This window comes from Odontesthes bonariensis, chromosome 4 (assembly GCF_027942865.1).
Source record: "Odontesthes bonariensis isolate fOdoBon6 chromosome 4, fOdoBon6.hap1, whole genome shotgun sequence".
Classification (NCBI taxonomy): domain Eukaryota; kingdom Metazoa; phylum Chordata; class Actinopteri; order Atheriniformes; family Atherinopsidae; genus Odontesthes; species Odontesthes bonariensis.
The window spans coordinates 2,434,408-2,447,363 of NC_134509.1; the positions used below are offsets into that span (position 1 = coordinate 2,434,408).

Genomic DNA, 12,956 nt, shown 5'->3' on the forward strand with positions numbered 1-12,956 from the left:
ATAATAAAAGCCTGTGAGCAACAGACTTTTACAGAATAAAAGCCTATGAGCAGCCCCATGTACAGAGGCTATAGTCCTCGCTGCAGCTGGCCCGGTTCGAGTCCCGTCTCGGACGGCCCTGTGCTGCATGTTGTTCCCCCCCTCTCTGCCCCCTGCTTCCTGTCTCTTTGAACTTTCCTACCCAAATAAAACCTGCGTTAATGCGCGGAAAAATATTAAATAACTAACGAGTTAACGCAATAATAACGAGTTAACTCGCCCAGCCCTAGTTAAAACAACCTGCCTTCTGTTTATCCTGACTATAACATCCACTATAAGACAGTCTACACCTCAATGTGTTTGCTTTAAAGCTGAACTTCTACGTACCACAGATTAAAAAAAAAAAAAAAGATTATTTCTTAATCTATTCCTTTTTTTTTTGTAGATGGAAAACTTCTATTTATGTCCAGTGAGGCCTTTTCTTTGCAAACACATAAATATTTCATATATCTGTCACTAACAGCAAGGTTACAGTGCATCTGAGACAAGAAGGAGAAAAAGCAGGAGCTTTTAAAGCGAAACAACCTGAAGTAGCTCCCACAGCATCTTAATTCTGAGCTCAAATGTTTTGGCTGTGCATAAAATATTCACAGAAAACAAACAAATACGTATCAGAGCGCGGCAAACTCCAGATATGAACCTGTGCCACGGTTTCTCCAACAGACATTCAACGGCAATCAAGCACCTGTGCTTCTAAAGATGCAGCACGCGTCTCCCGAGCACATCAGTAATCAGATGGTGATACGTGGCTTCTGTGGAACAGAGACTGATCTAGTTGCAGTTTTTTTCTGTGGAACAGAGGCAGACCTTCAAGAAGGACGCAAAGTAGGAGAGGATGATTCTGATTGCTAGATCTGCTGTCCGTGGCGTGCAGCTGCCTGATTGTATGCCATCAGTGCATGATGTGCCCGTGAGTTATCAGGATAGAGGTTAGGAACACAGTGAGACCTTTAATACAGCCACTAATAACAATAAGAAGTAACATTAAGCAGGTTGACTGAGAAAAAAGTTTGAATATTTCAGTATGTGAAATATTCAAACCCACTAAAGCTGAAAAAGAGGATTTGTGCTTTTTGGAAATTCAAGTGTTCAGTGTTTCCTGGAACGTCAAACTCTCAGTTTGGGTTGAAAAAAAAAAAAAAAAACAGCTGTCAAGAGCCACACAAAGGGGTCCATTTTGTTATTATTCTGAATAAACAGCGGCCATATTTACAGCTTGGAAAGCTGAAAGCAGCAGCTTCTGAGCGGCACTTGGGGGCAGCATTAAACCACGTCTGTCCATCCATGAGCTCTTTCTATAATGAGATGCGCTAGAACTCATCCATACCATGGTTTTAAGATTATAATGTTTTCCCTTCAGCATACAGGAGGTGTTTCCATTTAAATATTCCATTGTAGAAAATAGGGAATATCTCTTGTGCCACTTTAGGTGAATGTCTTAGTGAAAAAAGTTGGTAATCCACTCTCTTGTGGTTGAATGGATGTGTGTTTGCAGTCAGTGAGAGTGTGAGACCCTCGGGATTACTCTGAAAACAACTGGAAGCTGCCAGGGATGAACGTGGGCATGATTTTAGATTTCCTCCCATCAAAAATGTTAAGTGGAATCTTTAACAATTTGTTTAGCTGATTCAGAATCTTTACTGTTGAAAAACAGTATGCATGGAGGAGTGGTTTTATAGTTTCATTCTTTTGCCTGTTTCCTCAGCTCTTCCAGTTAAAAATACAGGATCAGGATGGACATATATACAAGCTGATGACTTATCTAGGACAAAAAAAAACTAAACTAAAAGATAGAACTATCCATTTGAACGTATTTATCGTTGTTGCCTGGATTAAAATCCCATAACGTGAAACCTGTCGCACCGGTTATGTGACCTTTCACATCTGTCTTGTTTAGCGTGCTGCCAGCTCAAAAACTCACATTCTACCTTAACTGGAGTAAAGGCGGTGAAGTTTACTCCGAGTGCTGCCTGCTCTCTGTGGTATTCATCTAAAAGTCAGGACCTATAAATTCATTTAAGGTCCTTTCTTTGCTCTCGTTCTCTCATCATTATTCCTTTAACCCCCACTGCCTGCCTCTCCACATCTCTGGTAGTTTAAATATATTCCCTCCATTTTCTCCTGGAATCTAGATTCTAAAGGGATCACTTGCACGTCTCATTCCTCCACTCTGCAAATATTACACTCCCCTCTTTCTTTTCCATTCCCCTCTCTGCTCTGGCAAAAATCAATGTGTCCAAAGCAGGACAGATAACCTTGTGTTTGAAGTGCTAAGAGTGGAAGGGGGGGGTGGGGGGTATAGACTGGGAGAGAAGAGATACTGAAATCATTAAAGGATAGTCAGATTCTTCCTCAAACTTAATTCTTTTTTCTCACATCTGCAGGACCCTTAAAGACACGGCAGTGCCGGCCGGACCCCTCCGTGGCAGCAGGAGCTATCAGTGTGCTTCTCCATTGCAAAGTGCTGCTCTGAGAGTGTGTTGGAGTCTTTTTTTCGCCGATCCCCAGGCAGCCATGTGTATTCTTTGAGTGTGTATAAACATGTTTGTGCTTGTTTTCCTCAGAGTCACCTTGTATCCTTGGATGAGTCCATTCTGAGTCTCGAGGGGGGGCATGTCCCAGGTCACTTCCAGGCCGGAGGGAGACACGGCTGACACTTTGATGGACTGAGGCGCCACCGATGGAGCTGTAGCGGGCACAAACCTTCAGTTACCGAGTGTGTGTGTGTGTGTGTGTGCAGCTGCATGTTGAAGAGTGGGAAGCACAGAAAACATGTTCCACCCTTCCAATTAGAATGGGCCTAAGGCAAGTACCTTGTTACTCTACTTTGCCACACATAGGTATCAAGACTCAGCAGTGTGCACCTCAGGCTAGAGAAAGGGCTATATCACCCCATTTCATCATCTCCTCCAGTCTTTTCTGACTGCCCCTCCCTCACGCTCAACCTTTCACTCCTGAGTTTGTCATATTTAAACTGTACAAACCCATTCCCACACACACATACACACACATACACTATGAATCCTGGAAAAAAATCTAAATTACCAGGTATATTTGTCTCATTTCTAGTCAAATATCTCATTACACTTACAAATCTGTTTTTATTTAGTTTACTGATGTTTATTATTATCCATCCATCCATCCATTATCTTCCGCTGGTCCGGGGATCGGGTCGCGGGGGCAGCAGCTTGAGCAGAGAGACCCAGACGTCCCTGTCCCCGGCCACTTCCTCCAGCTCTTCTGGGGGGACCCCGAGGCGTTCCCAGGCCAGCCGAGAGACATAGTCTCTCCAACGTGTCCTGGGTCTTCCCCGGGGCCTCCTCCCAGTGGGACGGGCCCGGAACACCTCACCGGGGAGGCGTCCAGGAGGCATCCTAACCAGATGCCCGAGCCACCTCATCTGACTCCTCTGGATGCGGAGGAGCAGCGGTTCTACTCCGAGCCCCTCCCGGATGACCGAGCTTCTCACCCTATCTCTAAGGGAGAGCCCAGACACCCTGCGGAGGAAACTCATTTCGGCCGCTTGTATTCGCGATCTCGTTCTTTCGGTCACTACCCACAGCTCGTGACCATAGGTGAGGGTAGGAACATAGATTGACCGGTAAATCGAGAGCTTCGCCTTCTGGCTCAGCTCCTTCTTCACCACGATGGGCCGGTGCAGAGCCCGCATCACTGCAGACGCCGCACCGATCCGCCTGTTAATCTCCTGCTCCATTCGTCCCTCACTCGTGAACAAGACCCCGAGATACTTGAACTCCTCCACTTGGGGAAGGATCTCATTCCCGACCCGGAGAGAGCATTCTATTATTACTATTATTAACTATTCATACTGTAGATTTGTTTATAGCTGATGTTTATTCTCTATTTTTATTCTATTCTATTTGCTTGTTTTTCCTCTAATTGTTTACATATCTTTTATACTGTACGCTGTTGCAACACAATAATTTCCCAAATTGGGATGAATAAAGTATCTATCTATCTATCTATCTATCTATCTATCTATCTATCTATCTATAAGACACAACTGCCTAACAAGTACCATTTCAGCCAGATATAGGGACTTGTTTGAAGACGATACATCTGGAATATCTTGTTAAATGAAAAAGTCTTGAAAACAAATTGTTTTGAGTCACATATCATATGAAACAAGCTTTTTTTGACATTTGAAGAGGTTTTTAAGCTAATTTCAAGATCACTTTTATCTCAAAAGTCCCAAATATCACATCTTATTTCAAGAAATCTGGACAAGCCGATTTTCACTAGTTCCATTGGCAGATTTATTTTTGCTTATTTCAAGCAAAAACGTCTTTCATTTGTTGTTTTTCTTACTTATTTTTGGAGGGGTATTTTTTCCAGTGTGGAGGTTGATTTTAAGGTTCTTTTAGTTGTTTAGAAATGTCTTAATGGTCTTGGGCCTTCTTATCCATCTGATCTGCTTTTAAATTATGAGCCCTGGCGGACCCTGAGGTCCTCTGGTACCGGCTTTTAGTCGTTCCTAAAGTTCCAACAAAAACTTATGGTGAGACATTGTTCCACTTTTATGGACCTCGTCTGTGGAACAGCCTGCCAGAGAAGCTCAGGGCTCCAGAGAATGTTGATGTTTTTAAAAAGAGGCTCAAGACCTACCTTTTTAGTTTAGCTAACAGCTGAACTTTATTTATTTTATTTATTATTTATTATATTTTTCTTTATTCATTTATTTAATTTTTTTTGTTTAGTTTACTTTTATCTATTCATCCATTATTTTAAATGTTTATTTTTTTTATTATATACTTATTGTACACTTATGTATCCAGTGTGTGTGAGTCTATGCATGAATTGATTTGATTATTGATTTTATTATGTAAAGCACTTTATGCTGCTTTTTAGTATGAAAAGTGCGATATAAATAAAGTTTGATTTGATTTGATGATGGTGTAACATGGAATTCTGATGATGAAATCCTAGCAGCCACTGAGCTTAAATCTGCCAACTGAGCACCGAACGTACGGCAGAAAGTTTCTGAACCTTTTGTTGTTTCAGATTCATCCATTATCCATTTATCAGGCAACAGCCAGTTATCCCAAGGTAAACACGGGCTCTTTGAAGTGTTTTATTAAATTTAAATTTGTAGTTTATAATATTCCTGCAACATTAAAAGTGACCAAAAGTACAGAACCTTCGATCTAAAATGGAAGAAGGCTGGAAACACTAACAGGCCTCCTTGAAATGTCAGCCAAACAAAGTATTCAGGTATGAAGGCTATTTGCAATTCTTTATTATAGTCATTGGTTATTTTGAGAGTATTCAGAATCCAATGCTTAGATGCATCAGAGCTGGGTTGAATAGGTTGCTTTTTAATACTTTTTTTCTTGTTTTTCTGGACTTTACATTCTAACTGTGCTACATTTGTTTTGGATGAAAACTAACAGGGTTTCATGGTAGAGTGCACCCGAATGACCCTTAACCATCTAAACTAATTTTGAACCATTTGACGGAGGAAACCAGACCCCAAACACCACCTGATTGGTACCATCCCTGCAGTCGAACATTGGGATGAAGGCAACGTTCCCTGGGGATGTTTTTCTCTGACATGGGCTGGAAGACTAGCCAGAACAGGCCTTAAAGGGACACTATGTAATTTCTTCCCCCATCTAGTGGTGCAATTTTATTTTGCAAAGTTGAATGAATTTGCTCTCTAGCGCCTCACGTTTTCAAATGTTCGCTGCAACTTCTTGAACTACGGCAAGCGGAATGTGTCAAGATTCAAGAAGCTATAGCTTCAGACTCAAGGTCCATACAAACAAAAAGAAATCAAGACACACAGTACAAAGGATTACATAACACACATACAACAACACTATGAATACAGATGACAGATAACATGTCAGATAACATAACATCTCCTTTGGTGTGCAAGCAATGCAATTAGTCATATTCCGGGAGTTACCGGAAGTGACGTCGACGCAGCGTTAGCATTAGCAGCGTTAGCAATAGGAGCATTAGCAGCGGTAAATAAACTCCCGGTAAACTTACAAACTTTCTAATGCCTCGTTTTGTGAGTTAAGAGCCTATGTGTACTACGGCAGAAGTTTGGTAACAATTAATGCATTATTAGTGGGATCATTTACGAGATAAAATCTATTTAGCATTTTTTTTTTTTTTAAACTTTATTAGTAAATCAACAAAATAACAGTTTACAAATGTGAGCATAACGCCAAAAAGAAGATATCCAGGGGGAGCATAGGAATAATAATAAAAAGAAGAAGATGATGCACTTACAAAAAGAAAGCTAATGAACACAAAGACATATGTGCCAAGGAATAAAATCTATTTAGCATTAGCGGCTGTAATAAGCCATTTGGCGGAAATGACGTCACAATGACGTCATTTCTGCTTGTAGGCCTGGTGGGGAAATCGCGATTCGAAGTGCTTTATGTCCCTCTCGGCACTTCGTCATTTTTCATAGACCGGAAGGACATGGCAGCCTCCATAGAGCTTACCTGCTCTATGTAGATACAGACAAGTTATTCTTCACTCAGGAGGATAAGTGAGATTTTTGACAGAGATCATTTTACACCAATGAGGACTAACTTATGTATGAATATGTTGATTTGAGCTAATAAATGACTTAATTTATTACATAGTGTCCCTTTAAACGTACAAAAATCAAAGGAAAATGAGTGATCTTGAGTAAAAAAAAGTGAGTTTTCATAATCTCAGGCTGGAGCAGAGGTTTTATTTTTATTTACATTCCAACTCGAAGCCTTTCCAGAAAGACTTGAAGATGCCAATGAGGTGAAGGGTGTCGAAACTAATGCAAATGGGATAATATCATATTTAGAAACTAGAATTTAAGATCCAACTCAGGGTGCACTATACGAGCCATTTTTCCCAGCTTCCAACGCCCTTTGCATCGTCTTCAGAAACAGATGACTAAAAGCTGTCAAACCCCTTCAGTTTGTAAAGCTTTAAACTAATCTTGTAATAAATTTTTTTTCACTGAAAAAAGTGACTTTTTGGTGAAGTAAACTCTATTAGAGTAACTGTCATAATTTCTGCCTTGCATTTTTAAAATTCAGTAAGAACTCGAGCTTCTCAAGTAAAATTAAACATTTTATTAACGTAATACATGAATTATGGGAGAAGAGTAAGTTTTACTTCGGTTTCCTCATACAATTTAAATGTTTAATAGTTGTATGTACATAAAACTAGAAATAGTACATAAACTTTACTCTGAAAGTGTATCGTTAAAATCTAAGTTACTTCATAACAGCAAATACTACAGATATATAAAATTTACTTAAAATTTTGAGTAAAATGATGTTCCTGCCTATGAAAAACAAGTAGACTTTACTTAATTTGTTTAAATAAATATAACTTAAAACTTAGATGTAATTAAGTAAATGTTACTTAATGTCTTCAAAACTGTTATGTTTTATGGTAAGTAAAATTTACTTAACATTACAGCATTAAATTTTACTTACAAATACTTACAAAGGGTTTTTTAAGTAAATCTTACGAGTTGTTTTTTTCAGTGTAGAGAAATAAAAAGGTCAATTACATTTCCAAAAACTATCCTATCCTAAGTGTAACAGATTCCTAGATCTGGCGGTTAAATCCGGACAGTTTTCACCTACCTGCCTCTCCAACAGACACCTCCGCTGGAGTCGAGGGTGGGCTCTCTCCAATGATATTATAGCTTGTCATAACAATATGATAGCGCTTGAACTTCTTTAGTTCTGCAGAAGAAAAAAACACGTCTTGGCATTTGAACATCTCTGATACATAAAAGTACATATGGCAGTTGACATTCCCACTCCCTGTCTCTCTGCGGAGCTTTATTTCTCGTTTCTGCAGTAAATTACTTACGTGTCAGCTCGAACTCTGTGAGCGTACCGCTGCTGACTGTCTTGAAGGTGCTCTTGGCTTGGAAAAAGCGAGAAAAAGATGCACGGAAATCAGTGAATGTTTTGGGTTCAACACTGGAAAAAAATCAAAGTCTTACCGAGTATATTTGTCTAATTTCTAGTCCAAATATGTTGTTTTTCTTACTTATTTTTGGAGGGGAAATTTTTTTCCAGTGAACGATACATTTCAATATCCTAATGCCATGTTAGGAAGTTATTGCATTTAGCAGGGAAACATTTGAAAGACTTTTATGCTTCAGTGCACATGTGGGCCTCTTTGGACGCTGAGCGAACGGAGAATTGTCCGCCTGCCAATCTAGACGAGCACATACTCAGTGGACTATAAACAACGTCAGGCTGCACAGTGCATAATAACATTTTACTATCGCGTTGTTGTGGTGGCATCATAACAAAACAGCTGCCCACTGAGAGCAGTTTGCTCAAAGTCTCCTTGTGGCTGTTCCTTTCATCTCTGTTGCTAACTCTGATAGGAGAATAAGGTTTTCTTCCCAAAGTTCTTCATTTTCAACGTTTCCACACCTCTGAACGTACAGTTATTGTCTGAAAAATACTGGAACATTAAATCAGATCATAAAGTGCTAACCTTGGGAGGTTGGTATAAACATTTTTGAAAAGGTCTTTTCAATCCTCTCTATCGCTGATTATTTCATGCTTTGACATGTTAAAGGAGTTTTATGCTCTTAATATCAAGGATTTCAGGGCAGCAGCTCAAAGTCTACCGTCGGCCTTGGTAAGCAACCAATCTGTAATCTAATGAATTCCCTGGTTCTGCGATCCGTGATAATAATGATGCTCCTTCATCTGCCATGTTTGCTGCATTGTGTGTAAACTACACAGTTCTTGGACTGTGCTTCGGTGATTATAAACACATAAAATATATATATTTTATGTGTTTATTCATATTTAAGACACGAGAAAAATATTTCCATATCTCAAATACAATTGAACTAGCACGCGAGATGCTGCAGGAGTTGAAAAATCAAAGTTATTGGCCAGAAATCAGAAGCCTCTGTCGTCTATCAGTCATTAAAATCAAGAATTTCAGGCACCGGGGTTTTCTGCTAACCTTGGTGGTAAAGGTGTACGCACAGAACAGCAGGTCCACAGGTAGATTAGATTACATTCACTTAGCTGATTCTTTTATCCCCACTTATGTGGAGCTCAGCATCTTGACTGAGCTCCACATTGAAAAGAGAAATGGGGAAGTTGGGGACTGTTATACATTTGTTACATGTTCGATCTTCCTTCTATGTCTTTACAGTACACTGGAAAAAAATCAAAGTCTTACCAAGTATATTTGTCTCATTTCTAGTCCAAATATCTCATTACACTTAACATAAGACACAGCTGCCTAACAAGCACCATTTCAGCCAGATATAGGGACTTGTTTGAAGACAATACATCTGGAATATCTTGTTAAATGAAAAAGTCTTGAAAACAAATTGTTTTGAGTCACATATCATATGAAACAAGCTTTTTTTTTGACATTTGAAGAGGTTTTTAAGCTAATTTCAAGATCACTTTTATCTCAAAAGTCCTAAATATCACATTTTATTTCAAGAAATCTTGACAAGCCGATTTTCACTAGTTCCATTGGCAGATTTATTTGCTTATTTCAAGCAAAAAGGTCTTTTATTTGTTTGTTTTTCTTACTTATTTTTGGAGGGGCATTTTCTCCAGTGTAGAGCTTAGGAATATTATCTTAATATTCAATCATAATATGAGTTATAATTTACAAGGTAAACCTGGAACTATCATCATTTAACCAGTAAGGAACGGCGTGTGAGGGGGCGGGTCTTTGTGAGTGCTTGACTTCCTCAGGAGCGGAGTTACTTACTTGTAATGAGGGCACTTGTGGTGTTGTTTTTGGTTATCTGGACCTCTGCTTCGGTCAGCGCAGAAGTGTTCATTGGGAGCTCTCTATAATACAGTCGATATCCAGTCAAAACCCCGTTGGTGCTGTCTTCACTGGGCCGCTGGACGCATGCAAACAAGCAGACGCATCCACATGTGTTAGTGTTACATCTCTGTAGGTTGCTCTGAACTGCTGAGAGCGGCGGTGACAGACGAGACAGCGGCAGGCGGGCAGAGGAGAGCGGCGTTTGAGTTGTATTTTATCAGTGATACGCTTTGAAAGGGCTGGTGTATCGGTCTAGCGCTAACTTGCAAAGGCAAAGTGATGCTTCAGTAGGCCTGGCACTCTTGTAAAGGGCGATGAAATTGCTGGTGACTTTGTGCTTTCATTGCCTCTTTCTGCTTTGACATAAGGCTACAAGGATGAAAGAAGACATTTAAAGACAGAAGAGGAAGGGAGACAAGCTGTGAAGAAGCCAATACAGAATGTATTTACTGTCTTTTCTTCTTCTTCTCTCTTTTTTCCCCCTGTTTCCTGACACATTGTTGAGGGCTCCTTCGACCCTTAACGTAGCCCCTTGCTGGTACATCCTCATTAAGAGTTTCCCCACCCAGGACTGTCTGTCCCCTCATCTTTCTCACTCTACCTCCTTCCATCCTTCTGCACTGGAAAGAAATCAAAGTCTTACCAAGTATATTTGTCTCATTTCTTGTTAAAATATCTCATTACACTTAATATAAGACACAACTGCCTAACAAGTACCATTTCAGCCAGATATAGGGACTTGTTTGAAGACAATACATCTGGAATATCTTAAATGAAATGAAATTAAATGAAAAAGTCTTGAAAAGAAATTGTTTTGAGTCGGATTTCATATAAAACAAGCTTTTTTTGACATTTGAAGAGGTTTTTAAGCTAATTTCAAGATCACTTTTATGTCAAAAGTCCTAAATATCACATCTTATTTCAAGAAATCTGTACAAGCCGATTTTCACTAGTTCCATTGGCAGATTTTTTTGCTTATTTCAAGCAAAAACGTCTTTTATTTGTTGTTTTTCTTACTTATTTTTGGAGGGGCATTTTTTCCAGTGTGATCTATCGTTGCTTTAAAAAAATAATGATAATTGGTTCCCCAGACACAAACATAGAACAGATTAACATACAACTGAAGTCTGTAGGGGCGTTTGACTCTCACAACATGTAATTAACCTGGACTCAGACTATAGGTTTGTGTTTGTTAAGGACTGTTGCTGTGTTAGAAGTCTGAAAATACCTTCCACTGCACCAGCACTGACGTAGTAGTTGTTGGTTTCACTGAGAGAATCACTGGAGGCTCATTAGGCGCTGAGGAAAATAGAAAATAAAATCAAATTGATAAAAAAGATTGACATTCAGACAATCTGTCTATCCCCTCCAGTTTTACTTTGTCATGTTTTCAAATCCATGCGTTCCCTTGCTCCCCCCCCTACTTCCATCCTGTGCTTGGTCAGCTTCCCACTTTCTTACCGTCCTGCAGAGTTGTAACAGCTTCCGTCTCCTTGCTGAGGACACTGTCTCCTACATCATTGGTGGCCAACATCCGAAACTTGTAGGATGTGAAAGGCTTCAGCCTACAGACCCAAATGCACACAAAATGTTCTAATTTAGGCATAAATTAATGTCTGGCATTTATTGACAAATACATGTACATCCATGTAAAAGTAGTAAAAGACTGGAAGATGTGTTCATAATGTGTTCCAATGTAATTTTCTATAATTTAATTTGTACTTTAGCCCACAGAGCTACACAAACCAACTTATTTCATGGTGGAACCTCTGAATGATATGAAAAACAAACAAACAAAAAGGTGTTTTGTGGAATTTAGACAAGGTTGTGCCTTATGTGTTGACCATTTACCACTTCCAGATGAAAACGGATATCAGTACATAAAGCTGATCATTTATGACGATGTAATTACAGCAACGATGTAAATGTAGCTGTAAACTTTTCCTTTAGAGGTTTCACAACAAAGACCACGATGTGTCATCACTACCTTTCCCATAGAATGTGTGTTTTATGTGAAAGGTAGGTTTTAAATCTGCATAGTTGACATTTTATCATACCACAAAAACGCATGAGGGTGAGTTTAAAGGGATAGTTCGCCTCTTTTAACATGAAGCGGGCAACGCTTGTGTGTTTTTGTGTTTTTGTTTGTGTTTGGTTGTGTGTGTTTGTTTGTGTTTGTCTGTGTGTGTTTGTTTGTGTGTGGTTGTGTTTGTGTGTGTCTGTGTGTGTTTGTTTGTGTGTGTTTGTTTGTGTTTGTCTGTGTGTGTTTGTTTGTGTGTGGTTGTGTTTGTGTGTGTCTGTGTGTGTTTGTTTGTGTGTGTTTGTTTGTTTGTTTGTGTCTGTGTTTGTGTGTGGTTGTGTGTGTGTCTGTGTGTTTGTGTGTTTGTTTGTTTGTGTGTGTCTGTGTTTGTGTGTGTTTGTGTGTTTGTGGTTGAGTGTGTTTGTGTGTGTGTTCGTTTGTTTGTGTGTGTTTGTTTGTGTGTGTTTGTTTGTTTGTGTTTGTTTGTGTATGTGTGTGTTTGTTTGTGTTTGTGTGTGTGTGCGCGCTTGTGTGTTTGTTTGTGTGTGTGTGTGCGTTTGTTTGTGTGTGTTTGTTTGTTTGTTTGTGTTTGTCTGTGTGTGTGTTTGTTTGTGTGTGTGTTTGTTTGTGTGTGTGTTTGTTTGTTTGTGTTTGTCTGTGTGTGTTTGTTTGTTTGTGTGTGTTTGTTTGTTTGTGTTTGTCTGTGTGTGTGTGTTTGTCTGTGTGTGTGTGTTTGTTTGTTTGTTTGTGTTTGTGTTTGTCTGTGTGTTTGTTTGTTTGTGTTTGTTTGTGTGTGTGTTTGTTTGTTTGTTTGTGTTTGTCTGTGTGTTTGTTTGTTTGTGTTTGTCTGTGTGTGTGTGTTTGTCTGTGTGTGTGTGTTTGTTTGTTTGTTTGTGTTTGTGTTTGTCTGTGTGTTTGTTTGTTTGTGTTTGTCTGTGTGTGTGTTTGTGTGTGTGTTTGTCTGTGTTTGTTTGTTTATTTGTTTGTGTTTGTCTGTGTGTGTGTTTGTGTGTGTGTGTTTGTGTGTGTGTGTTTGTGTGTTTGTGTGTGTTTGTGTGTCTGTGTTTGTCTGTGTTTGTTTGTGTGT

The 12,956-nt window shown here is 39.4% G+C and overlaps 1 protein-coding gene across 2 annotated transcripts in view; it reads right to left on the bottom strand.

Annotated features, from left to right (window-relative positions):
• Positions 1-12,956, bottom strand: part of LOC142378219 (protein sidekick-1-like) — a 364,323-nt gene that overhangs the window by 15,521 nt on the left and 335,846 nt on the right. For both annotated transcript variants that reach the window (XM_075462488.1, XM_075462487.1), the window contains 6 exons: positions 11,311-11,414; positions 11,078-11,148; positions 9,787-9,925; positions 7,891-7,947; positions 7,659-7,760; positions 2,610-2,725 (listed from right to left, as the gene is read on the bottom strand). In XM_075462488.1, coding sequence (XP_075318603.1) covers positions 2,610-2,725; positions 7,659-7,760; positions 7,891-7,947; positions 9,787-9,925; positions 11,078-11,148; positions 11,311-11,414 — 589 coding nt within the window. The remainder of the gene's footprint in view (positions 1-2,609; positions 2,726-7,658; positions 7,761-7,890; positions 7,948-9,786; positions 9,926-11,077; positions 11,149-11,310; positions 11,415-12,956) is intronic.